General features: G+C 45.9%; 1 protein-coding gene across 1 annotated transcript in view; it reads right to left on the bottom strand.

The window, feature by feature from the left end:
• Positions 1-227: 227 nt before the first annotated feature.
• The window catches only part of AASDHPPT (aminoadipate-semialdehyde dehydrogenase-phosphopantetheinyl transferase), a 28386-nt gene continuing 2929 nt past the window's right edge, over positions 228-25684 (bottom strand). Inside the window, exons 5-9 of the mRNA XM_047877701.1 lie at positions 23155-23380; positions 10654-10775; positions 9863-10024; positions 3804-3875; positions 228-2160 (exon numbers count right to left, since the gene is read on the bottom strand). Coding sequence (XP_047733657.1) covers positions 1996-2160; positions 3804-3875; positions 9863-10024; positions 10654-10775; positions 23155-23380 — 747 coding nt within the window. The 3' untranslated portion in view covers positions 228-1995. The remainder of the gene's footprint in view (positions 2161-3803; positions 3876-9862; positions 10025-10653; positions 10776-23154; positions 23381-25684) is intronic.

Below are 25684 nucleotides of genomic sequence, written 5' to 3'. Positions count from 1 at the left end.
TGAAACTAGAAATTAAAAGAATGCCCATGATTGCAAAATCAAGTAAAACAGAAGCATGTTATTCGAAGATATGGTAATGGATAACAAAAAGAGCTTGCTCTGGGGGATAGGAAATGGAAGAATGAGGTCAAGGGGTGGTATTTCTCACTCAGAAAAACGAGCCTATAGATCCTTTAGACTCTGTAAACCATGTGTAACTTTGAGAAACAGAAAAACAAAACATGAAATCTAGTGCAGTGCCTGGCTCATAAAAATTCACTGACGTTATTTGCTTTATTATCATGACAAGACAGAGGACAGGTTTTCATATCACTATTACATTCATGCTAAGGGACAACAAGGTTTCCTATTTTATATGTTACTTGATCTTTTAAAAACACATTATTTGCTCTGCTTGGAGTATTCGGGCATGCTTCATAAAATAAAAAATTACAAAACATTCCAGTTGTGTTTTTTACTAAGCAAATTATCTAATTTTATGCAATTTACACACAATTATTAATTTTAGTAACAAAAACAACAGAATTCTTTCACTTCTTGATATCCCACAATAACAAGACTTAAAGTCCCCAAGACATGCACTACAGCTGTGTAACAGATTCTGTCATCGACGTGATGGTCTTGGCATCTTCTAGATTTTGTTCCCACTTTAAGTGCTAATTCACTGAATTAAAACAGGCAAAGATTATGAACAACTGGTTCAGAAGAAAGGAATAAACACAGCTAGTAACAACAATAATGTATCAATCTCATTTGTAATAAAATACAAATTTAAAAACAAGACACCATTTCTCACTTATATTGGCAAAGATCAAATGAAAAAAACAGAGAATTTGTACAGCTGACCAGGGAGAACAGGGGTGGGGTGGGGGGGGTGGGCGGAGGGGTGGTCTCACATGTAACATTAGCTGGAAGTGGAAACCACACGGCCTTTTCTTCTCAAAGTTCTAGAACTGTTTAAGCCTTGGGAACCACTTCCAGAAATGCTCTTAAGGACGAGAAGCATGTTCCTCAACATGTGGTCACAAGGACACTCACTACACCAGTGTTCATAGTAAACAGCGCACACGGACACAACGTCCAGCACGGGAAGGGGTGCACATGGTGCGAACCAGACCTTCCCTGTGATGGCAGGTGGCCGGGCGCCCTCGATGCCACGTCCCCACCCTCGCCGGGCTCCCTACCGCGGGTCTACTCCCCACAGAGGCCATTAACATCAGGGGTCCGATCTGAGTCAAGAGAAGCTGGGGGGAAACATTGTGGGGTCTGTTGGGAAGTTCTCTTCACGGATGACAATGAGACTGAGAGGAGAAATGGCCTTTCCTGCCTTTATGAAGATGTGAGGCTCACATTACGGGAGCAGCTCTCTCCATGAGGGACAGGAGCCCTAGGCAGAACCGATAACCCGAGGCTGAGGTTACGGGCACCTTGGAACCGTGTGCCAATTCGGATGATAAATGCCCCGGGGTTACCTGGATATTGTTACCTCTGGTCACGACTTCAGCGCCAGTTAAGCCACAGATGCAGACTAATGAACAGGAGATATACAGTTAAGCCAATAAAAAAATTACAAAACACTATGTTTCCATGAAAAAAAGAAAGTGGATTAATATGGATTCATTTGCCAAGAACAGGGTCTGGAAAGAAACTTCAGGTTTTAGGAATCATCATCTCTGAAGCATAAACATTTACATATTCCCTTTCTCCATATTCGATTTTCTACTTTGTTCTACAATAAGCACCTATCACTGTCAGATTCTGCTCCTTTTTCTACTCCTTTTGTCAATCCAGTACGACTTGGGAAAGAAGAGGTAAACGTGTGTTCTAGGGAATTAGCTTGAACTGAGAACCTGGTGTTTTTAATAGGAAAAGTGGTTTGCTTTTATAAAAACGGGTTTTTGAAATAAAATTGGATACTATCAGGCATTTATTGTTTTAGTGAATACAGAAGATTACAAACAGTTTTCATTTTCCTTTGTTACTTGGGGAATCCTATCATGATTTTGTACCATTCCGTATTGGAATTTCTTCTGTGAAACAAAAACAGTCCCAAAACGAAGGATCTTCAGGGGTCATAGGAACAGCAGATGATATCAAATCATTAAAAGTGAGGACACTAAACTGCCTCGGAGTTGGTTTAGAATCATCTTGAGCTGGAACCTAAAAGGGAAAAAAAGAGATTACCTCACTGTTTTACTGCATGTGAATCTTATGATCAATTTCATAATTAGGGAAATGGGAAATAAGACCAAATTATTCATGTCAGTAATATTAAACTGCAACACCGCAGGATTTCTAGGTAACTGCAATTACTCCTTATGTTACTGTTGTCAGTATAACAAGTTAAAAGAACCTAATTCTTGAACCTTTTTGGTACCTAACCTGTGGTATATGTTTAAAATGTATATTTCTAAGCCACACATCCAAAAATTCTCATAGAGGAGTTAAAAGGATCCCAAAAGATGAGTTAAAAGTATCCCCAAAATATGTAACTTTTCATAAGCAGGTAGGTTTTTCTGATAGAGAACCACAATGCAAACTTGTGAGGAACACTCTAAGGGACAGATGTGACAAAATTCCCATGACCACACAAGAGACGCAACACTTCTATAGGAAATGATCACTCAACACTAACCTGAAACTACATCTTATATTCTCAGATATAGCCCTTGTTCGCAACTCAGCCCAGGGTGGACCTTCTTCAACATCAAGAAGATCCACCAATTGGTGCCACCTCTCACAACAGGTTAAATGGCGGACGCGGGCCTGGAAGTCAGCCACCAGGTCAGGGGCCTGTCAGGCTCCCTGCAGTGCCACAACAAGGAGGCAGCACGTGTCCACAAGTGACACAAGTATAAAGCTCTCTACAAACAAGAGAGTTGCAGAGTGTAAAGCTGAGACTAAATCACACGAGGACAAGTAACCAAGGCCAGAATATCTTCAGATAAGAGGGGTCAATTTTAACATACTGTCCCCTTTTACTTAAAGTATCTAAGAAGACTTTTAATCCTTTGATAATTTATCAAGAGTACTGTCTGTGCATCGAGCTATTTTCCAGCAGTAACGACACAGATCTACCGATCACGCTACAGTGTCTCACGTGGATTCCTGAGAAAGAAGGACACGCATATAGCTCCAATTATCACAACATGACCAGGATTCCTTACAAATATATTCCCGCAGAATCACAACTGTGTACATGGAGGCTGAGGGCCCTTGACCTGAAGGGTGTTTTGGTTTGTTTCACTTTCTTCACTCAACAACTCAGCACAGAAAAAAGAACAGACTGTGGCAGGAAGAACAAAGACCAGTGTCCATAGCAGCATGACACAGGGCCTCACACGTGTTTGGCCCTGTCACTTTGGGAATCATTTGGGGGATTACTACAGAAGGTGGAGGGGTTCCATCCGACAGATAATGCCATCACTCAACACCCTCCACTGAACCTTTACATTCAACCCAGCTCCAGTTCATGGGGAAGAAACCACTGGTAAGATGCCTGGGACAGTGATTATCTTGAATTTCTACCAACATATAAGCACTAGGACAATACTAGCGACATTTTTTCTTTGTAATATTCACGAATGTGAAAAAATAGATAACATGCTTTATAAAAATTACTGTGAAATTCCAGGATCTTAAAGATTTGATCATGTAAAACTCTTCTAAATCTATGATCTTAAAAAACAAACACACACCTCTAACAGGATATAAACCCAATGACTGCTTCTATTCAATAAAGAACACATTCAACAAGGATTCATGCTTTTTAGAAAGAAGTAAGAGAAATCTTAAAATCTTACCCCCTGACGTCTAGATCCGTCCGGTTTCCTCAGAGCGACTGCCACAAAATGGTGCTCATCTATTTTGCTTTCCTGAAAAATAAAAGGTAGTGGATAACATATTACTGAAAGTGCAAACGCAGATACACTTCTGTTTCCATTTTTAACTCTCCGTCTCCCTGTCTCTCTACACACACGCACACACATATATTCCCTCGCCTCCCTTGAACCATTTAAGAAGTCACACAGATCGTGGCCCCTGACTTGTAAATACTTCAATATGTATTTGCTAATAGGGATATTCTCTTATTCTCTTATACAACCACACTAGCTAATAGCTTCAGTAAACTGACATTCAAAGAATACTTAAATCGACTACCTATAATCCAATTTTTGTGAATTAATCCAATAATGTCCTCACAGCATTTCCCCCTTCCAAAACCAGAGCTCATCCAGGATCAACTGCTGCTTCCAGCTGTCATGTCTTGATAACAAGATGGATTATTGTATCTAGAAGCACATCTGGGTCCTCATCAGCCTTCACAGGTGACATTTGAAGTGTATATGTAAAAAATCAGACTGCAACACTGGTTTATAAGCATTCAGGTAACTAAATAGTACAGCCCCTGGAAACTCAGTGGAAATTCATAGCTAAGACTTAAAGAACACACTGTTTACTGTTTTCTGTTTTCCTCTATGTCTGAAGCAACAGGGAAGGGGTTTAGAATAGATATCGAGGCAGTTACCTCAATTCCCAACTACTAAAAATCATAGAGGCACTGGGTGGTTCATCGGTTAAGCATCTGACTCTTGATCTAGGCTCATGTCATGATCTCATGGTTCATGGGATTGAACCCTGCCCGTGTCAGGCTCTGCGGTGACAGCACGGAGACTGCTTGGGACTCTCTCTCTTCCCCTCCCATACTCTCTCGCAAAATAAATAAACTTAAAAAAAGAAAAATTAAAACCTCCAAAACTATTAAAATTTTCAATGAAAAGACACCTAAGACATTCCTTCATAAGGTATCATTTGAAATGGAAACTATAATCAGAAATAGTATCCTCTTCATATCTTCACACCAAACGAGCAGAAAAGAAAAAAAGAAAGAAATCCAGTAAGGACAGATATGTTAAAAGAAGAAAAAATATAACCAGCTAAATGTCAGAAGATTTAACTAAAAACAAGCCCACGATATCCATTATTATGAACAAAATTACGCTTGTTGATATATGGTCTTCCACTGCTCACACTGAATATGCTGACGGCATGAGCATCGTAAATGCAGACAGGTTTCAGCTGTCACTACTTTGGGAAAATCTCTCAGATCATGGGCTCTGTGGTGTCCGTATCTAAGGGGAACATCAGAGGGAACTGTGGGCCGTCCACTAGAATGCCAGGATGCCCCGCTCATTGCTCACATTATCTCATCATCAGCCACAATTCAGCCACTGATTTCACCATAAAGCTTCATCCTCTCTACTCAGACCTCATCAGCAACAGGTAAATATGGCATCTGACACGGCAGATATAAAGAAACCACTTCACGAGGAACAACTCATTAAACCCACATGAGAACAGAGGCCCTGTGTGGTGAGCTCTGCACTAAATCCTTCTTGCCAAGAACAGTGCACGAATAAGACTCAGGTGAAAAAGGAAATGAAACTAGCAACTTACTACCGATACGAGTTCATTCAATGCTACTGAACTGAAGATTGAAGTTTAACTTCCAAGAATTTCTAAATTTTCAACATTTTCTTAACTTCACAAATTTTATCCATAAAATTGTTGTAAATACCAGAATTTCCCTATAATCTCTGACAAACCAAAAGGGAGCAAGAATATTTTATCCTTTTAGTGTTATATTACAAACATTAATCTGCTTCAGCAAGTCTGCATGTATTTTCTTAGTACTTACCCATCTTAGGAACAAAGAAAAACAGAGTTTGAACTATAACTTAAAACACTCACATTTTATCATTTTTTTCCCAGTGGCCTAGCACTGAAAACGCATCTCATCAATATTACGATTTCTACCTTTGTAAGTACTTTCCCTTCAATGCAAAGAATTACTATTCCATGTAACCTCCTCGTCTGGAGCTTTTTGGTGGCAACCTTCCTAACAGCAACTGGCTGTGAAAACTGAGAGCCTACAGAATAGGACATTCCTCTTGGCAGAAGAGCTCATATTTTCTCTTGAGAATTATTCTTCCAGGTGCGACGTACAATACTCAAGGAAGTGGAAAGCCTTTGGCATTCGTTATAGTAAATCACGGTCTATAAATCAGACACCAAAGCTGTCAGTGCCCCTGCCCTCAGCAAGCACTGAGGAGGTAAAACAAGGGGCCGAGAGATGATGAGGTGCAATGCGTGATGTCACAAGGAAGGAAAAAAGCACAGTCGTACAGGAAATCAGGAGAAGGCAATGGAATTGGGCTTCAATTGTCAAAGGAGAAGCGGGAAGAATGGGGGGGAGGTGGTCTTGGAAGAATGAGAATAGAAGATTGGGGGACACTGGAAGAACGGAAAGCAATCTGCAAGGTGGTAACAGGGTGGAGGAAATGGGAGCTGATGGCCCGAGGCTGAAGGGCAAGCAAGCAGGAGCCCAGCAGTCTCCGGTCCTCTTGTCCAGACGCTGTTCCAGGTGGTTCTGCACCTGTGCCCTCCCTGGGGCTCCCAGCTCCCACCGCACAGCCACGCTCTCCCCTCACGTTGTCTTCAGACACTGAGCAGGTGTTCTGTACGCCTGCTTTGTGGTCTTTGGATTTTCACTTCCTTCCGAGTCCTCAGGGAAGCCAATGTCCCTGTTCCTCTAGGGGCAGAATTTCACTGTGTCCCTGGCAGGATGGCCCTGCCCTCTAGCTGTGCCCGAACGAGGACAATGTCCTGGGCCTACGGCACCATCACCTGGGCTTTCCAGACCGATACCTGGAGTTGAGGCCGGTACCTGTACGCATCCCTCACTCTAGTGTCCTGCAGGCAATCTTTGGTTATTTTTTAATGATTTTATTTTTAAGTAACCTCTGTATCCACCGCGGGGCCTGAATCCACAACTGCAAGACTGATTGGCATGCTCCCCGCACAGAGCCGGCCAGGCGCCCCCAGACTTGCTTTTAAATCTGTGTCCAGAAATGGGACTTTTTCCAGCGTAGCTAGTTAGTCCTCACACTATGAGGAAGAAAATGCAGGAGTGTGAGTAGTTCACACTTGTTCACGGCTGCACACGGTCATGAGTAAATCCTATAAGCCTCCCACACGCACTATCCTGTTTCCAGCCCAAACAACACTATTTCTCAGAACGGTGTGGATTGTTAAGTCGTGCTTTTTTGTACAAGTGACCTGTAACTCAAAGACCCGACCTTATTCACTATGTCAGCAGCTGTGATGCGGTGAACACACTTTCTCACCACACCCCCGCCCTTGGATCCAGAACTTCTGGCCATCCTGGTCATTCTTCCTCGGTCTCTTCCACTCCACCTTCAACTGTCAGCATCCTTAGGACTGTCCTGCGCCTCTCTCCTCTCTCTTAAGCAATTTTACAGCTGCCACTTTAAATCCCGCCTGCGTGATGAGGACTGCCCCCGCCAACCCAGCCCCTGTTCTGTTCACCGGACGCCTTCATGTGGGTGTCTCTATGGCTCCTCAGACTTAACATCCCTTCTCTTCTCTCGTGTGCGGCACCTCTCAAGATGGTCCTAGGAGTCACAGAAGTGTTCGCACCTCTTTCACTTACTCACAGCATCACAGACAGCACTGGGTCTTCAATTACCTACCCGATCTTATCCCAACTTCATACCTGCTAAGCTTCCTGGAGAACACCAGTCAACAGCTCCTATCTTATCCATTCGTCGTTAACTCCTTCCTCTGTACCAAGCCTCCCTGCACACCATTCCGGTGATGACACCAGGAACAGCCACATTATACATGGCTGCCGGGCTCTCCACACAACAAGCTGGACCCATCCCAGGCGACCACCTGGCACCAGTGACCGGTCAGGAGGTAAGCACCTGGCCCAAGCCAGGCCAGGGAGTTCCTCTCCAGGTCTTTCCGGGCTGGAAACACAAAGGCAGTTCACCAAGCTCTGAGCTGCAAACTGCTATGTGCAGAAGTGGAGGGAGCCCCATTTCCTGCCACACGGAACAGAGAAGTAAAGAAAGCTGGTGTGAAGAATGAGAGGCAAGGGCAGGAGTAGAGAAAGGCAAAAGTGAACGATAAGATTTCTGAGGTTCCTAGTCCCCAGTTCTAGCTGATTGTGGGGCCCCGTTACAGGAATCACTCTAACAGCCCATGAGGCTGTATCTCTGGCTTCAATGGGCTTGTGTTGGTTTCTGTCTCCAGCAAGCAAGACCTGCTGGTGCCAGAGACCAAATACAGAAAGAGGCCTGTACGCGCACTCAAACGTCCTCATCACGGCCACAGTGGCTCCCTTTGGCTGTTCACACACTAAAAGCTCTTCTTATTCCAGAGCGGCTTCTCTGCTTCTCCCTTCCCATTTTACTTACCTCACTAGGACTTACCTTTCCAGGATCAGCTTAAATGTTACACGCTCACATGGTGTCCCGGACCTCCCCTGCAGGGCACCACGCTCACACCCGGGGTCCCTGACGCCCCCCTGCAGGGCACACGCTCACACCCGGGGTCCCTGATGCCCCCCTGTAGGGCACCGCACTCACACCCGGGGTCCGACCCCCCCCCCTGCAGGGCACCACGCTCACACCCGGGGTCCCTGATGCCCCCCTGTAGGGCACCGCACTCACACCCGGGGTCCCTGACCCTCCTCTGCAGGACACCGAGCTCACACCCAGGGTCCCTGACCCCCCCCCCCCCCCGCAGGGCACCACGCTCACACCCGGGGTCCCTGATGCCCCCCTGTAGGGCACCGCACTCACACCCGGGGTCCCTGACCCTCCTCTGCAGGACACCGAGCTCACACCCAGGGTCCCTGACCCCCCCCCCCCCTGCAGGGCACCACGCTCACACCCGGGGTCCCTGATGCCCCTCTGTAGGGCACCGCACTCACACCCGGGGTCCCTGACCCTCCTCTGCAGGACACCGAGCTCACACCCAGGGTCCCTGACCCCCCCCCCCCCCCCACAGGGCACCACGCTCACACCTGGGGTCCCTGACCTCCCCTGCAGGGCACCAAGCTCACACCCGGGGTCCCTGACCCCCCCTCCCCCCACAGGGCACTGCGCTCACACCCAGGGTCCCTGACCCCCCCCCCCCCCTGCAGGGCACCACGCTCACACCCGGGGTCCCTGATGCCCCCCTGTAGGGCACCGCACTCACACCCGGGGTCCCTGACCCTCCTCTGCAGGACACCGAGCTCACACCCAGGGTCCCTGACCCCCCCCCCCCCCCCACAGGGCACCACGCTCACACCTGGGGTCCCTGACCCCCCCTCCCCCCACAGGGCACTGCGCTCACACCCAGGGTCCCTGACCCCCCCCCCCCCTGCAGGGCACCACGCTCACACCCGGGGTCCCTGATGCCCCCCTGTAGGGCACCGCACTCACACCCGGGGTCCCTGACCTCCCCTGCAGGGCACCAAGCTCACACCCGGGGTCCCTGACCCCCCCTCCCCCCACAGGGCACGGTGCTCACACCCGGGGTCCCTGACCCTCCTCTGCAGGACACCGAGCTCACACCCAGGGTCCCTGACTCCCCCCACCACAGGGCACCACGCTCACACCCGGGGTCCCTGATGCCCCCCTGTAGGGCACCGTGCTCACACCCAAGGTCCCTGACGCCCCCCTGCAGGGCACCGTGCTCACACCCAGGGTCCCTGACCGCCCCCTGCAGGTCACCACGCTCACACCTGGGGTCCCTGACCACCCCCTGCAGGGCACCGAGCTCACACCTGGGGTCCCCGACTACCCCCGGCAGGGTACCGCACTCTCACCCGGGGTCCCTGACCTCCCCTGCAGGACACTGGGCTCACAACCAGGGTCCCTGACCCACCCCTGCAGGGCACCAACAATGCTTCCTGTCGTGCCCACTTTCATCGAGTAGCCTCCCCTAATTAATCTCACAGACATGCACAAAATAAAGAAATTCTTACAGCAAGTGATAAGTTTTTTACCTCAAATGCCCATTCTTTTTCTTCTTCCCCATCTAGGAACAAACGTGTTTCTTTATAAACTTGGCCTATATCGAGATTTAATGGGGATATATCGAATTCAAGACGTTGCAATTCAAATCCTAGGCCAACACCAAGGGCTTTTATGAAGCTTTCTTTCAGGGCCTAAAATACAGAACAATTTTCTCTCAGCAGAGCATTCAGCGGGTAAAATCTCCATAAACTCTACAGGCCCAACACATCTGGATTGTTAGCTCTGTGCTACATGGTGACTCCAAGTTGTTATCATGACTTTTACCCTTGCACTAGCACAGACACAAACCAGACATGGGATCACACGGTCAATCATCTGATCCCCTGGGCCTCCGCTCTGGGTGTAACAGCACCTCCCTCACAGCCCTGTCATGACCATTAAATTAACCAACTCACGAAGGGCATGTTTTCTGCCATATAGGGAATATTACAGTAGTGTTTGTTAAATAAGGCCTCGTGTGTACAAGTTCCTTTGAAAAAGAAAACATTAAACATTGTGAGAAATGTCTTGTTTGAGCTTTAAGAGCAAGTACCTTCTAAGTGACCACTGAATATACATTCCATTTTCTTAACTGTCATTAAGATTTAATTATGCCACAAAAAAAAAAAAAAAAAAAACCCACAAAGTTCCCAACAATCACCCATTTGTTTTAAACACTGTAGAAACTCCCCTAGTAACCAAAGGACTTTGATGCCGATTTTTAGTAAAGACAATGAGTCATCATGGGCTTTTAACTCTCAAAATTAGAAAGAAATTATACCCAATTCCTATAAAACATATCCAGTTGAGTCCATTCATCATTAAAGCTTCTGATGGTTTCCCATTCTTTGTTGGTAAACTTTCTTTTCATAATATGAAAGAATTCTGGAATTGAACCACGACCTGTCAATTGAAGAAATACATAATTAAAAACAGACAGTGACAAGCAGGGGTTAGCCCAGGAACACAAGGGTAGTTATAGAAATAGTGAAATTCTGTGATTAAATAACAATGGGAAGAAAACAACACACAGTTGTATTGATAGATGCCTTCCGAAAATCTGATACAATTTACCAGCCAAATGTGGTATAAATTCTAAATAACATGGAGGAAAAGAACTAGATGTGGTAGAGTATCAGAAATCTACAACAAACACTCTTAAAAAAGAGCTATATTCCTCTGGGGTTTACGTTTTTTACTTTGTTATAGAACAGGAAAAAAAAGAGCAATTCCTTTACTGTAAGTTTTTGAGAACTGCTAGAAAGCTGAGGGTTTATTTTTTTAATTTTTTTTCATGTTTATTTATTTTTGAGAGAGAGGTACAGAGACAGAGACAGAGCAGGAGAGGTGGAGGGGCAGAAAGAGAAGGAGACACAGAATCCGAAGCAGACTCCAGGCTCTGAGCAGTCAGCGCAGAGCCTGACTTGGGGCTTGAACTTATGGAGTGAGAGATCATGACCTGAGGTGAAGTCAGACCCTTAACTGACTGAGCCACCCAGGTGCCCCGAGGGTTTTTTTTTAAGTTTTATTTTGGGAGAAAGAAAGCCCAAGAGGAGATAGGCAGAGAGGTAGAGAGAGGGAAAGAGAATCCCAACCAAAGCAGGCTCTGTGCTGTCAGCACAGAGCCCGACGCGGGGCTGGATCTCACAACTGTGAGATCATGTTCTGAGCTGAAATCCATAGTTGGACGTTCAACAGACTGAGCCATCCAGGCACTCCTGTTCTTCCGTTTTTTTCTAAGTTACCACTTTGGAAAACTACTTTACACTTCTTTCCTTCACAGGAATGGTTTCTGAACATGTTTTCTTATTTGACGTTTCCAAATGAAAACAGATGCTAGCTTCTGCCTTTTCAGGGATGCTACTGTGAAATAAGCTTTTTTTCAAAAAAATTGAGATACACCCCTAGAGCCTCTGTTCCACAGACAATAAAATATCACAGAGAATTCTGAACATAAATAACAAATAATTCAAGGAATCTGATTCTCAGAATTGAGAGCTGAGACACAAATTAAAAATACAAGATATGTCTCTCATCTTTTTCCAAAACAGAACTATGTGCTTATCTATCGTTACCACTAGACAGGATGTTTCTGTATTTGTTTATTGATTCTGCAAATATGTCAACTGTAAATACTACACAAATGTGTACAGAACTAATGGTCACACATGGGTCAGTCATGGTGCCTGGCCTCCCACACGGCCAGCCTGGAGAGCCCATCAGAGCCTGGCCCTGGACAGAAGGCCCACAAACGTTCACCACATGGATAAACGAAATGAACTGTCATTTGGTCCATTACTGCCCCATGCCCTGCTGTCCCGTGTCCTTAGTTCACGACTACAGTTCCTCGCAGAGCACAGCTTCCTCTTCGTGGCCGTCCCTTTGCAGACTGTGTTAACTCCGACTCACAGTTCTAGAACACCCAGCTCTAAAATCCGACATTCCCACTGGCTACAAGTCCTCCAGTGACGGCCACCAGCACACGCTCTGTGGGTGTTACGAGGCCTGTCTGGAGACCAGAAGTTGAATCCCCGTGCTTCACGCGTTATTGGCATTTCACCGCTAACTTCACTCTAGAAACTCCCCAGTACTGCACACCGGAATGCTATGGACTGCGTCTCCACAGGGAGCTTACAGCCGGTCCTACAGCAACCAAGGATCGTTCCCATAGTGATCTCAAGGGTAGAAAGTATCAAAAATCAGTTCCTCCACCGAACTGTTCACGATCCCCCACCATTCCCATTTCAGCAGACTTAAGAGTGTCCTCCTTAGCCAGGAGATACTTCCGATGATCCTGTGGGGAGTGATATGTGGTCCTTTACAGATCAAGACAGAGACTCTCATTTACTTTCAAGTTCAACAGACTCATTTAATCCAACTATCTTCTCCTTGGCACTCTGTTCTCAAGAAAAATACATTTCAATAGTTTACAAGTTCAATTAGTGTTTACTGTTTGTGTTGTTCACATTGCCAAAATACTGTTACTTCCTAAAAGCAGCCCAGCAGACCTATCAAGTCATTTCACGTAACAGCACTGAAATATTAGCTGATCTTGGAGTCCCAGGGGAGGGGGATCCCTCTGATGGTCCCGTGCTTCACTCTCCCAACACCTCCCTCAAGGCCCTTACTAAACACAATCTCCTTAGAAAGCAAGCAGCACTAGCACATGGCGTGGCTTGAGAAATGACACTCGAAAGTGACAATAAATCTGGAGAATTTAAACACGGGGAGCACTATATCTAGGTAAATCATCAACTGCTTCCTCTTGAACACGTTCTGGCACAGTGCAAACACTAACAGTGGGGAAAACAGCTACCTTGGATTTGGAGACTACACTGTATATTTTGAGAACTGTAGCTTTAATGGAACACTGCCCCAAATGCTATAGTTAAAAATATATGCCTATTGTCATCTATAATGTCATTTTGTTTGCTGGTTTCTTCATAACCTTCAAAAAACCCTCTAATTTTTCAACTAAATAAGATGGGGTAATCAAGACAAAAAAGATTAAATATGCATGCTAATAAAAAATGAACTGATAAAGCCCTCTGATTTTTTAACTAAGTAATATGGGGCAATCAAGAGAAAAAATATGCATGCTAATAAAAAACAAAATGATGAACATAAAAAGCAATCTAGCACAATCACTGAAAGCAATCACAAACTGATTATATACAGCTAAAAAAGTACCCAATATGAGGGCGTTTTCATATACTTTTGAGAGCATCTTATCCATTCCACAAAATAAGAGCTGTGACAGCAAGAAGAAAAGAGGATTTTCTAATTATTTGGCCAAAGCACAAGAGCGCCACAGTGTGGCACTATGGTGGAAATACACAGTGGGTGAGTCCTCTGCTAGGTAGTTTACCTAGGAAATTGGAATTCGCCGGGGGGGGAGAAAAATCAGTAGGAAATACCAGAACAGTACATTTGTCCCTCAAACGATCTGAAGGCAGCATAATAATCAAACATATAATCTGGCAAACCACCTAATAATACCATCACGTATTCATGTTTCCTGTGAGTCAGATTTAATCATCCCACCACATGCTGAAGGGGATAGGTAAGGAAGATGAAGTGACTGAAAAACAAAACCACTAACCACATTTACGGAAACCAGATTACCCCTCTTGTTGCTTAGCCTTTAAGAAAAGCAGTGTTAGGTACTAAGCTTCATAACGATCAACTAATCGAGACCACAGACCAACTGGTAGGTTGACTAAACATTCAGTAATAACCCACAACAAAGAGTTCACACAAACACCTCAAGCTGCTATTGCAAACCTACAAAAAGAAATCCCACTAGTACCAGAACCTCAAAGCCCACCTACGTCAATCTGTCCCCCAATGTCACCAATGTGTTCACCACCCTTAAAAGGGATCTGTTACTTTAGGGAGGGGTTGAGCCCTGTCCATCTGTGTGCTTCGAAATAGTGAAATTTAGCTTTTGATCAAAAGTCCAATTAGAAATTCTAGTAGTGCCATTTTTTGGATTACATATATTCTTGCTTCCACAGGAGCGGGGAAGGGACAGACTTCTATTCTAGACTTTGAGCCAGTATGTGCACAGTGATGATGGACTTGTGTGGGAATTTACCGAGGCACAAACCCAGAATAAAGCAACAATGTATGAGGTCCTCAGGTGCGTTTCACAAATCCTGACAAAGGAGCAGGAGAGCTCCGACTGAGATGCGGACACCTGGGCTGGACACCGCCACTCCGGCAGTCCTGAACCCCAGCAGCTCGTAGTGCCTATATAAATGCCCTTATCAACACATGTGGCAAGAAACAGGCCTGGAGAGCGAGAACGGGACTCAGGGGCTGCAAATGTGTAATCTTTCAGGAAGAGGGCAGGACCCCCTGAAGGCAGGTAGAGGGGCCAGAGGGTGGGGGAGGCCCCAGGACCAGGAAACAGAGCAGGAGACACGGACTATTCTCAGGCCTTGAAACCATACAAAGTTTGCCCTGTTGGCTTTTCAACCTGCTTGGGGCCCAAGGCCTCCCTTTCCCACTTTACCCTCCTGAAATGGGAAAGTCTACCCTGTGCCTATTCCCCCAAGGTGTTACAGAAGCGGATGGTTTCTTTTCTAGCTTAACAGGTTCACAGGAGAGTGAGGAATTCTGTCCCGCCATGGAACATACCCAGCCTCACCTGTACCTGAGTTAGATCATCCACACGATGAGACGTCGAAGCTTTGGAGCTGATGATATTCAGAAGAGATGCTGGAGTCAGAGTGAATGCTGGAACAAGCTAAGGCTCGGAGAGGCTGGGACGGGATGAATTTATTTTGTACGTGGGAAAGAGATACATTTATGGGGGAAGGTGGAGGATGGACCATACTGGGTTGAACAGCATCTCCCAAAATTCATGGCCACGCAGAACCTCAGGGGTAGTCTGCAGATGGAATCACATTAGGATGAGGTCACAGTGGATTAGGACAGGCCCTGTATCCAGTGACGGAGAAACACTGAGGCACAGAGAGAATCTAGGAAGATGCAGGTGGTACCGAGGTAGCCAAGCTAGAAGCCAAGGGTGGCCAAGGGCGGCCAGGAAACCAGGAAGAGGCAACGAGGGGTTCTCCCTAGAGCGTCAGAGGAGCGCGGCCCTGTCGACTCTGACTGGTGGCCTTGAGGACATCGCAACCCTCTGGGGTCTAACACAGGAGTGCGTAGTGGCCGCTCTGGAGCCCCGGGAAACCAGGGCACAGGCACATGACGCACGTCACGTGTGCAGACGCACCCACACTCCAGACAGCTTCAGCGCCCGCGAGTCAGATGCTCACGTCCGGGCACCATCGCCTCTGTGCCGACAGTCCTTTCAACCTCGGTAGTTCCAAAGCTTCCAACAAGGCAGAGCGGGGGAGATTACGGAACACACGTGTAAAGGACCCCAATTACTCAGTTCCTCACAAATGGGGGCGCTGGTGTCGTGCACACTGTTACTGCTCTTCTGCAAGGCGCGGCACTGCATCCCCTGTGCATTCACCATGTCTGGGCGGTCTTCCTGTCACTACTTCAGCAGTTCGTACGTTAACAGGGTTAACCTCTGTCCGTCGTATGTGCCACAAATGTATTTCCTGGTTTCTGAGAGAAGATTTAATATGAAACCGATCACGTCTGCAGACTTGGTTTCCTCTGACCTTTCTAGCTTCACAGGCATCCTGCTTCCTCAAGTCTGAGAGAGTACACAAGTCCACTGTGTTCTAGCAATCGTCATGAAAACCTAACTCTAACTTTGTTCTCTAGTGTAACACAAGGGTCTAAGGGCTTTCTCATGACTTCCATTGTTAAAAAAAGGGACGGGTTACGGACTTCCTCACTGCTGGATCTGTAAACTATACCAAGTACAGGGATCCCCAAACATTAATACGACTGACATTCACCTGAGAAACCAGCTGTGCTCTCAGAGATTCTGGTCCAGTAGGTCTGGGGGGGTTTCAAGGAATCTGCATTTTGAGGAGCAGCCTGGCTGATTTTAGTATCCTGACCACCATTTTAAAACCATCACTGTACAGATGTCTGAGTGGCTCAGTCAGTTAAGCGTCCGACTTCAGCTCAGGCTACAATCTCTCGGTCCACGAGCTCGAGGCCCACATTAGGTCTGTGCTGATAGCTCAGAGCCTGGAGTCTTCTTCACATTCTGTGCCTCCCTCTCTCTCAAAAATAAATAGTAAATAAAACATTAAAAAAAAAAAAACCCCACTACTCTATGCATATAAACACCACCACCTCAGAGCTAACCTTTGTTAAGTACGCAATCATTCCAGGCACTGTCCATGTCTATGCCTTCAACTATCCAGCTTTGGTGGTAGAACTGTTTAGCCATTAGGATATAAATCATCACATACACACAAATTGTAGAAGAATTAAAGATTTAAACGTAAAAATAAAATTGTAATTTTATTTTTTAAGTTTATTTAGAGACAGCATGAGCGGTAGAGGGGAAGAGAGAGAGAGAGACAGAGAGACAGAAAGAGAAAGAAAGAAAGAACAAATCAAGCAGGCTCCATGCTGTCAGCACAGAGCCTGACCTGGGGCTCAAACCCACAAACCCTGAGATCATGACCTCAGCCAAAACCAAGAGTCTGACACCCAAGTGACTTAGCCACCCAGATGCCCCTAAAACTGCAATTTTAGAACAAAATCTAGTGGACTCCACCCTATGGGCAGAGAATATCTTATATCAATTTAATTATTTTTTCCAAATAAGACAGAATTCAAAATTTATCAATCAAAAGATAGATGTATTTAATTAAAAAAATGTAATTCATATGGCCAAAAATATAACTAAATTTAAAAGGTAAATAATAATACAATGGGCAAAATACAACAAATTTGGTCAATAGACTATTAATATCCACAATATGTAAAGAAGTTTTATACAATGACTAGAAAGTACTGATAAGCAGTTTATACAAATCACAAATTCGAGTAGTCGATAAGCTATTGCTCTAGTGATGAGAATAATGCACCATTTAATCAATAATCTTTGCCCACTGAACTATTATTTTGTGTAGACACCGGGCTCTCACTGTTAACTGTCAGTTTTCTATTCTTGTGTTTACAATGCTTAACAAACTCGTAGGAAATGGTAAAGCCAGTCCCCTCTCACTGTATTTTTCATACGCTTAGACATGAATTCCTCCATGAAAACCTTAAGTTCATTTAACCCCGTTCTGCAGAATGCTTCACATACTTTGTACCTGTAAAACCTTAAACAGGAATCAGTACAATCTAGTACAGACAGGCCACATATTACAGACTACGTAGGTGGGCTTTGCATCCTGGGTACAAATCCATGTTCTACTTTTTTTTTTTTTTTTTTTTTTTAATGTTTATTTTTGAAAGAGAGACAGAGCATGAACAGGGGAGGGGCAGAAAGAGAGGGAGACAAAGAATCTGAAACAGACTCCAGGCTCTGAGCTGTCAGCACAGGGCCCTACACAGGGCTTGAACTCACCAACTGCGAGATCATGACCTGGGCCGTAGTTGGACGCTTAACAGACTGAGCCACCCAGGCGCCCCTCCATGATCTACTTTTTAGCTGTCACCTAGGGCCGGGGTCTTACTCTAGTCTCTAAGATAAAAATAGCACTTGGTCCTAGGCATCAAAAGACGAAGTAAGATAACACATCCAAGGCTCTAACACACATAGAAGCATCAGCACAGAGGAAGGTGCCCCACAGCCAACCCCACCCTGTAACTGGGAAGGGGATATTCCCTGCTGGGAAGACCTGGTTGTCCAGGGAGGAGGTCGGAGTACAGAAGAAGTGTGACTTATTTCAGCTACCTGCTTCCATGTGTCCAGGCTGAAAGAAGACAAACGTGGTCAGTAAGCACCCCTGCAGAACGCAGGTCCAGGAGAGCGGGAGCCCGGACTCGGGAATGACTGTGAAAGTAACCTCGGGAGCAAGCAGGTGAGACCTGGATGGGAGCGGAGTGGAGGCAGTGGAGACAAAGGAGGGCGAGGAAGACGACTCAACGGGAGGAAATGCTTGTAACCACAACTGACTGACCAGGACAGTTTCTCTTGTAACGTTTTCCACCATGGATGTGTTCTCACTTTCTCATTTGTAACAAACACATTCAGCCAAGCCTAGGACTCCTCTCATTTGCACATGTGATAAATATTTACCAAGCACCTGCAAGGTGGCTGCACCCTCGGCTAAGTATGGGGTGCGCTGGAGCAAAGCCGCAAGAAGCCACAATCCCCAACCTCATCTAATGAGGAAGGACAGATGACAGTCCAGGAGTTAGGCTGTCAGGACAAATGAGAAGGGCCACACAGAGGAAAAGAAGGCCAGTCGGTGGCCAGAAAAGTCTCTTCGAAGGAGGAACTGGCCGGTGGGGTGGCTCAGTTGGTTGAGCATCTGACTTCGGCTCAGGTCATAATCTCATGGTTCAGGGGTTCGAGCCCTGCATCGGGCTCCGTGTTGACAGCTCAGAGTCTGGAGCCTGCTTCAGATTCTGTGTCTCCCTCTCTCTCTCTCTCCCCCTCCCCTGTTTGTTCTCAGTCTCCCTCTTTCAAAAATAAATACACATTAAAAAAAAAAAACTGAAGGAGTAACTAACTACCTCTCACGCTCCAGGTCTCAGGTACTCAGGAAAAGAGAGGACAGGAAGAAAGATCAGTGTTTCTGCAAGGACGCAGAGCAGTTTGCTACTCGAAGCAATGAAAGACAAGGACAGCAGCTAGAAGAAGAGAGAGGTACCAACAAGAAGGACACATGGTCATGAGAAGGGGACTGGATTTTATTAAGAACCAACCCAAGAGTTTTGAGAAAACTGCTGTAGGTATTTTTAAAGACCACTGCACTCCATACAGAGAACTGTACCGACAGCACAAAAGCGGGAAGCAGTCAGGAAGCTATTACAGCTGCACGGGGAACAGTAAGGTGGAAGGACACAGGAAGACTAGACCACCCTCCTACCTCATAGTCCCACTGTGCACTTTATACTCACTGTGCTCAATTTATGTAGCAGCTGTTCTAGACAACAGTGCCTTGAGTCATTTCTAAGCTAGTAAATTAGTACCAAATCTCAAAACATCGAGTCATTTTGTCCTGCCAATTACTATCCAGCTAAGTTTATAATAAAAATGGGAATCTGAAAATGTAAAATCATGGGAAAAACTTATTTTGGTCTTTTCCCAAATCTAAATAATAATTTTGATACTGTGTCTATCTTGTCTTGTTTTGTAAATGTGGGAACACAACTACAAAACTCATAGAACTGTATTTTCTTTTATACTCATTAACCACAAAAGGCTTTGATGCTAGATAAAAATTAGAAAATGAAGGAAAAACCAATTTCCCAATCCGGGGCGGCAAATTATCACGAGGACCTACAGAACACCTGTCCCCAGGAGCTAGAAATGTGCTGCGCTGACTCATTGCCCATCCTGGGGTCCCCAGCACCTTATAAGCCCTCCTGCCTGGACATTAACTAAACGATTATTTCCTGAGGGCCAGCCCTATACCAGCTCTTTTCTCCAAGAAGCAGAGAACACAGCAGCAGCTGCCACGTCCCCCTCCAGCTGTGGGCATCTGGCTAGAAGACCCCCCCCCCCCCCCAAGGCTGCCTGGGTCCAGCAGTTACTCCCTAGTGCCCTACCAGCAGCGACGGGAGCCCTGGGAGAGGGAAGGACTTTTAGCCAGCAGAAATGGCAAACAAGTTCCTACATGATGCTTCCCTGCAGACAGGAACAAAATGGAATGGAGTTTTTCCACACACCAAGGATGCCCCAACAGCTGACTCCGACCTGGAAGACAATCTGGTTAACAATGTCCACCACAAAGTTATGCTTCTGCTGCTGGCCTGGGTTGTGCCCTCCAACACTCAGCAACCTTGGGGAACGTGCCTTGCTCGGCTTTCACTTATTCTGATAAGCAGAGCAATTCAAATGAGTCCCCATTGCAGTAGAACAGTCTACTTCCCTCTCTCACTGAGTGATAAACTGTCCATTCACACTTGAGAACCAGCGCAGTGACCGGAAAACCACTCTTCCCCTGTGAGGAGATACAGCAAGAGCTTTTTGGCAATGAAGCAAAGAAGAGTTAAGGTCTGGACACTGTGATTAGCCAAATAAGATCAATAAAAAAAGGTGTATGTGTATGGTGGGGAAGGTGTCCTAATAAAATATAATAGGAAACTGAATTTTCAGTTTTTGCTCATTTAACTTTTTAATTATTAAAAGTTTTAATTAGTGGGGCACCTGGGTGGATCAGTCAGTTAAGTGACTTCAGCTCAGGTCACGATCTCAAGGTTTGTGAGTTCGAGCCCCATGTCGGGCTCTGTGCTTTTTATAGCTCTTGCTATTTATAAATAAAAACATTAAAAAAAAATTTTTTTAATTTTTTTTTTAACGTTTATTTATTTTTGAGACAGAGAGAGACAGAGCATGAACAGGGGAGGGGCAGAGAGAGAGGGAGACACAGAATCTGAAACAGGCTCCAGGCTCTGAGCTGTCAGCACAGAGCCCGACGCGGGGCTCGAACTCACGGACCGTGAGATTGTGACCTGAGCCGAAGTCAGACACTTAACCGACCAAGCCACCCAGGCGCCCCTAAAAAAAACATTTTAATTAGTAGTTACTTATTTATCCAGTATTGACCATCAGCCAATATTGTCCCCAGGAAGCCAACTGGTAGTAAGATCTATCTCACAGGCAAAGTTGCAAGGCGGCCGTGAGCCCCAGTGGCCAGCCATTCTTGTGTCATTGTGCGCACTGCATTCAAAGGATGAGTGGCCTCTCAAATAATTTCTGACTTTTGGAATAAGGACAAAAGGAAGCTATGAAAGCACATGGGCTCGTTCCCATGCTCGCCACATCTCCTTTTTAGCAGTGGCTTTTCCGAATAAGCTCTCTGTGACGCTCCTGCAAACCAGATGCTGTCCTGGGAAAAACACACATGTGCATATTCACACAAAACGTGGTGAACAATTTTAGGACATTAAGAAAAAAAATGCCTCGGGATGCCTGGGTGGCTCGGTGGGTTAAGCGTCGACTCCAGCTCAGGTCATGATCTCGCGGCTCGTGAGTTTGAGACCCATGCTGGGCTCAGAGCCTGCAGGCTGCTTCAGATTCCGTGTCTCCCCCTCTGTCAGCCCCTCCCCACTCGCATTCTCTCTCTCTCAAAAATAAATAAACATTAAAAAGAAAAATTTTTTTTGATGCCTTGATGCTTATCCAGGAATTTTTAGGCCAACAATCTCCATTGTCACTAGTAGAGCCTCCTTTGCAAATCTGAGAACAGCGTGGGTGAGGAAAAAAGCAGGTGATGGCAATGAGAGGTAAAGGAACACCCTGACAGCAACCGTGAGCAATGAGACTCACAGCCACACTCTGAAGGCCTCCAGCCAAGACACAGAGTACTTCCTCATGCACCTGGCAAAGAGCGGGCTAACGATGTTATGACCTGGACTAGGCAGGTGCTAAGAGATATGACAGCACCCAGCCTCGGACACAGCTCACAGTTCCTGCTCTCATGTGGCTCTGAGGACCAAGAGAAAGACCATCAATTACCCTGACAAATAATTATAAATGGAGATATGTAGTGGAATGAAGGAAATATATTTTAGGAGGGCTCACGACAAAAGAACCGACCTATGACTGTGGCTCACAGAGGTGTCCCTAGTAAGGCTGAGGTGACAGCTAACCGGTACAGAAGTCATCTCTGCAGAGATGGGGGCAGGGGATAAAGTCAACACAAATCTTCCAGAGTAGGGGCAACAGAAGGAAAGACTGTGGTGGAGATAGTGTGGAGATGAGGAAATTATACCATGAAATTAGGAAAACGTTTTTCTCTTATTAACACCTTTCTTCTTAGCCTGTTACTTACCTCCTCATAAAAATAGCGTATTGATGCTGGGGTGGTTGGAACAATTAAAATGGACAATATAAATAAGGCACTTAATAAAACGTGCTGGCTTATAGTAAGTGCCACTAAATGTTACAGGTGATGAAAACTACAGAGCAGTTAAGAGAACCTGTGCTCTAGTAAAACTGCCTGAATACTCAACCCCACAGTCAACGTAAGCAGTTCCTACGGTCACCAATTACCAATACCTAACGCAAAATATAAGCAACTTAAATATTTTAATAATGGGATGCTCTTAATTTTCGCTCATGTAAATGTGCTACAAAGAGCTGTAATTAAAATATTCCAGAAATAGAGGTCATCTCCACTATAGGACTATAGTATACTTCACCAAGGAGATGTTTTTGTTTGTTTTTTTTCGTTTTTTTCTTTTTTTTAAGCAAAACAAGTTACTCGTGAATTCTGGAAAATACCTGAATGAAACGAAGTTCTTACAATATAATTACTATGTTTTCTAACTAGAATGCCATTCGAAATGGACTGTTCATGGAGTTCATTTCGGTTTAACATTATTTAAATAATACAAAAAGCTACTGAAAAACTGTTCTTTAGAAAAGTTAACAATCTTCAAAAACAGTTTGAAATGTATTCTTATTTAACAAGGTAGGGTATAATCCAAGAAGGAAACCTTTGTTATTTTCATTTTGCTTCTAGGGAAAGCATTACACGCGTGCTCAATTCAAAGAACCTTTCCTTTCCACAGACGTTTGCTGATATTCACAGAAAAAGGGAAATATACCCTTTTCAGATACATGTTCTCTCAGCTACAGCACCTTTGACTACTGAGCACATTTTTCCTAAACTTAAAGATCTGTAATACACCTCCTGGCCCGAGTCTTGGGACAGATAAGAACTGAGAACACAAGACTGGTAACTTGTGTACTGCAAAAACGCAACATTACCTGGAAAACTAGTCTTCATTACATCAATTCCAACTTGTAGCTCAGGTTCAGCAGCGAGCACAGCATAGTCCCCTTGATGAGAGATGTTAAAGTTGAAATTGGGGTAAGGATTCAAGGAGTCTTTCGCAAGAACTGGTTTTCCCTTTGCAGTTCTCTGCAAACGAATATTATTCCAAGGGATATTCAATTTCTCTGCAACTAATTTCCTCATCATCAGACGACCGGCCTGTTAAGTAAGCAAAACACATAGTATGTATTGATGTGTACTAAAGATTCAAATACGCTGCCTGTAACAAAGTCCATTTTTGTGATTTCTAAAATATATTCATTTTTAAGTGTTTAAAAGTACAGAAGTACTAAACATACTGCGTTAAGATTTCAGCAATGCTTAAGAAGCTAGAAGAAAAGGTCAAAGTCTCTCCTGTCAACAAGTAACCAATGTTAAGAATCGGCACCCTTCTGGTCTTTTCACGACGTGTCTAAATAAATATGTGTTCATTTAGCTATGCTTTTGCTATCTATCTCATATATGAGATCCTACTCTAAGCGGGCCTGCACCATGCATAAGCTTTATAACGTGCAAGTGCTGGGAATTATTTCATGTCTGTACACATGGATCTGGTCCGTACCCTTTTAACTGTAGCATAGTACTTCATACTCTCAAGGTCCTCCTCTTGATGGACTACTCCCCTATTACTGGACATTTAGGCTGGCTCTAGTTTAGCTATTATAAACAATCTCCCAGGGAACCACCCTGTTGTTCCTACATCTTTCTGCCTATGTCCAAGTACATGCAGACCCTATAGACACATCACTCAGCTACAATAATTAGCACGTCAGGGACACCTGGGTGGCTCAATAGGTTATGCACCTGACTCTTGATTTCAGTTCAGGTCATCATCTCAAGGTTGGTGAGATCAAGTCCCATGGTGGGCTCTGTGCTGACAGCATGGGAGTGTACCTCTCCCTATCTCGGCCCCTCCCCCATTCTCTGTCTCTCTGTCTCTCTCAACACACACACACACAATTAGCAATGCATGACTTACTTCACATATACCTCATACCTCTCCCAGTGTCCCACGTCTTTAATTAGTAAATAAATTACTAAAACCACACAAAAATACCCAAAGATATGAAGTAACAAAACATATGATATTTTATAAAATACCTTTCAAGTATTTTCCCCTTCCATTCTAACAATGATTTTTTTTTAAAAAAAATTTTTTTTTTTTTTTCAATGTTTATTTTTATTTTTGGGACAGAGAGAGACAGAGCATGAACGGGGGAGGGGCAGAGAGAGAGGGAGACACAGAATCGGAAACAGGCTCCAGGCTCTGAGCCATCAGCCCAGAGCCCGACGCGGGGCTCGAACTCACGGACCGCGAGATCGTGACCTGGCTGAAGTCGGACGCTTAACCGACTGCGCCACCCAGGCGCCCCTAACAATGATTTTTAAAACTCACAACGCTCTGCATTACGGTTTCTTACAAATTATAAAAAAAAGTTTTAAAAAAATTCACCAATATGCCTTCCAAACATTATCAATTAGCCCACCTTCTAAAGGAAAAGGCGTTTCCATACAGAGGCATTTTCAAGAACTGGCGGTCTTTGAAGTGATGGTAACTACAAGCTACTTCAAAATGCTGTCTACAGAAGAGATAATTTCCAAATGCAACTTTCCATATGTTGCTTAAAAATATATCACTAAAATAAGTAATTCCGTTTAAACCATCGTTCCCAAGGTATAGACTCAGTACGGGGGTATGCCTAAGACGGCCCCTCCCCCTGGCTCGGCCCACCCCTCCCCGCGGCCCGGGCCTTCTCTTTTCGGTCCAGGACCCCTCCCCTCAGCCCAAGAACCCTCCCCAGTACTCGGCCCTCCTCCTCGCCGCCCAAGACCCCTCCTGGGGTTCAGTCCCCCCTCTTCGCGGCCCAGGAACCGTCCTCGGGACTGGGCCCACCCACATCCCCGCGGCCCAGGTCCCCTCCCTGGGGCTCGGCCCATCCCTCCCCGCGACCCAGGTTCCCTCCCCGGGCTCAGCTCCCCGTCTCCGCGGCCCAGGACTCCTCCTCGGGACTCGCCCCCACTCCCCGCGGCCCGGGCCCCTTCCCCGCGATCCAGGAACTCTCCCCGGAGCCCAAGTCCCCTCCCCGCGGCCCAGGCCTCCTCCCCGGGGCTCGGCCTCCCCTCCCCGCGGCACAGGTCCCCTTGCCAAGACTCGGCCCTCCTCCTGGCGGCCCAGGACCCCGACCCGGGACCTTGGGCGCCCTCCCCAGGGCTCGACCCACCCCTCCCCACGGCCCGGGCCCCCTCCCCGCGATCCAGGAACCCTCTCTGCAGCCCAGGTCCCTTCGCCAGGACTCGGCCCATCCCCCTCCCCGCAGCCCAGACCCCCTCCCTCAGGCCCAGGACCCCCTTCTCGGGACTCGCCCCCCTGCCCGCGTCCTGGGCCCACTCTCCGAGGCCTCGAGGCTGGCCTAGGCCTCCCCCAGCTGGGCGGCGTGCAGAGCTAAACAAAGTGGGGCCATC

This window comes from Prionailurus viverrinus, chromosome D1 (assembly GCF_022837055.1).
Source record: "Prionailurus viverrinus isolate Anna chromosome D1, UM_Priviv_1.0, whole genome shotgun sequence".
NCBI classification, from domain to species: domain Eukaryota; kingdom Metazoa; phylum Chordata; class Mammalia; order Carnivora; family Felidae; genus Prionailurus; species Prionailurus viverrinus.
This window is presented reverse-complemented; position numbering and strand designations above follow the sequence as displayed.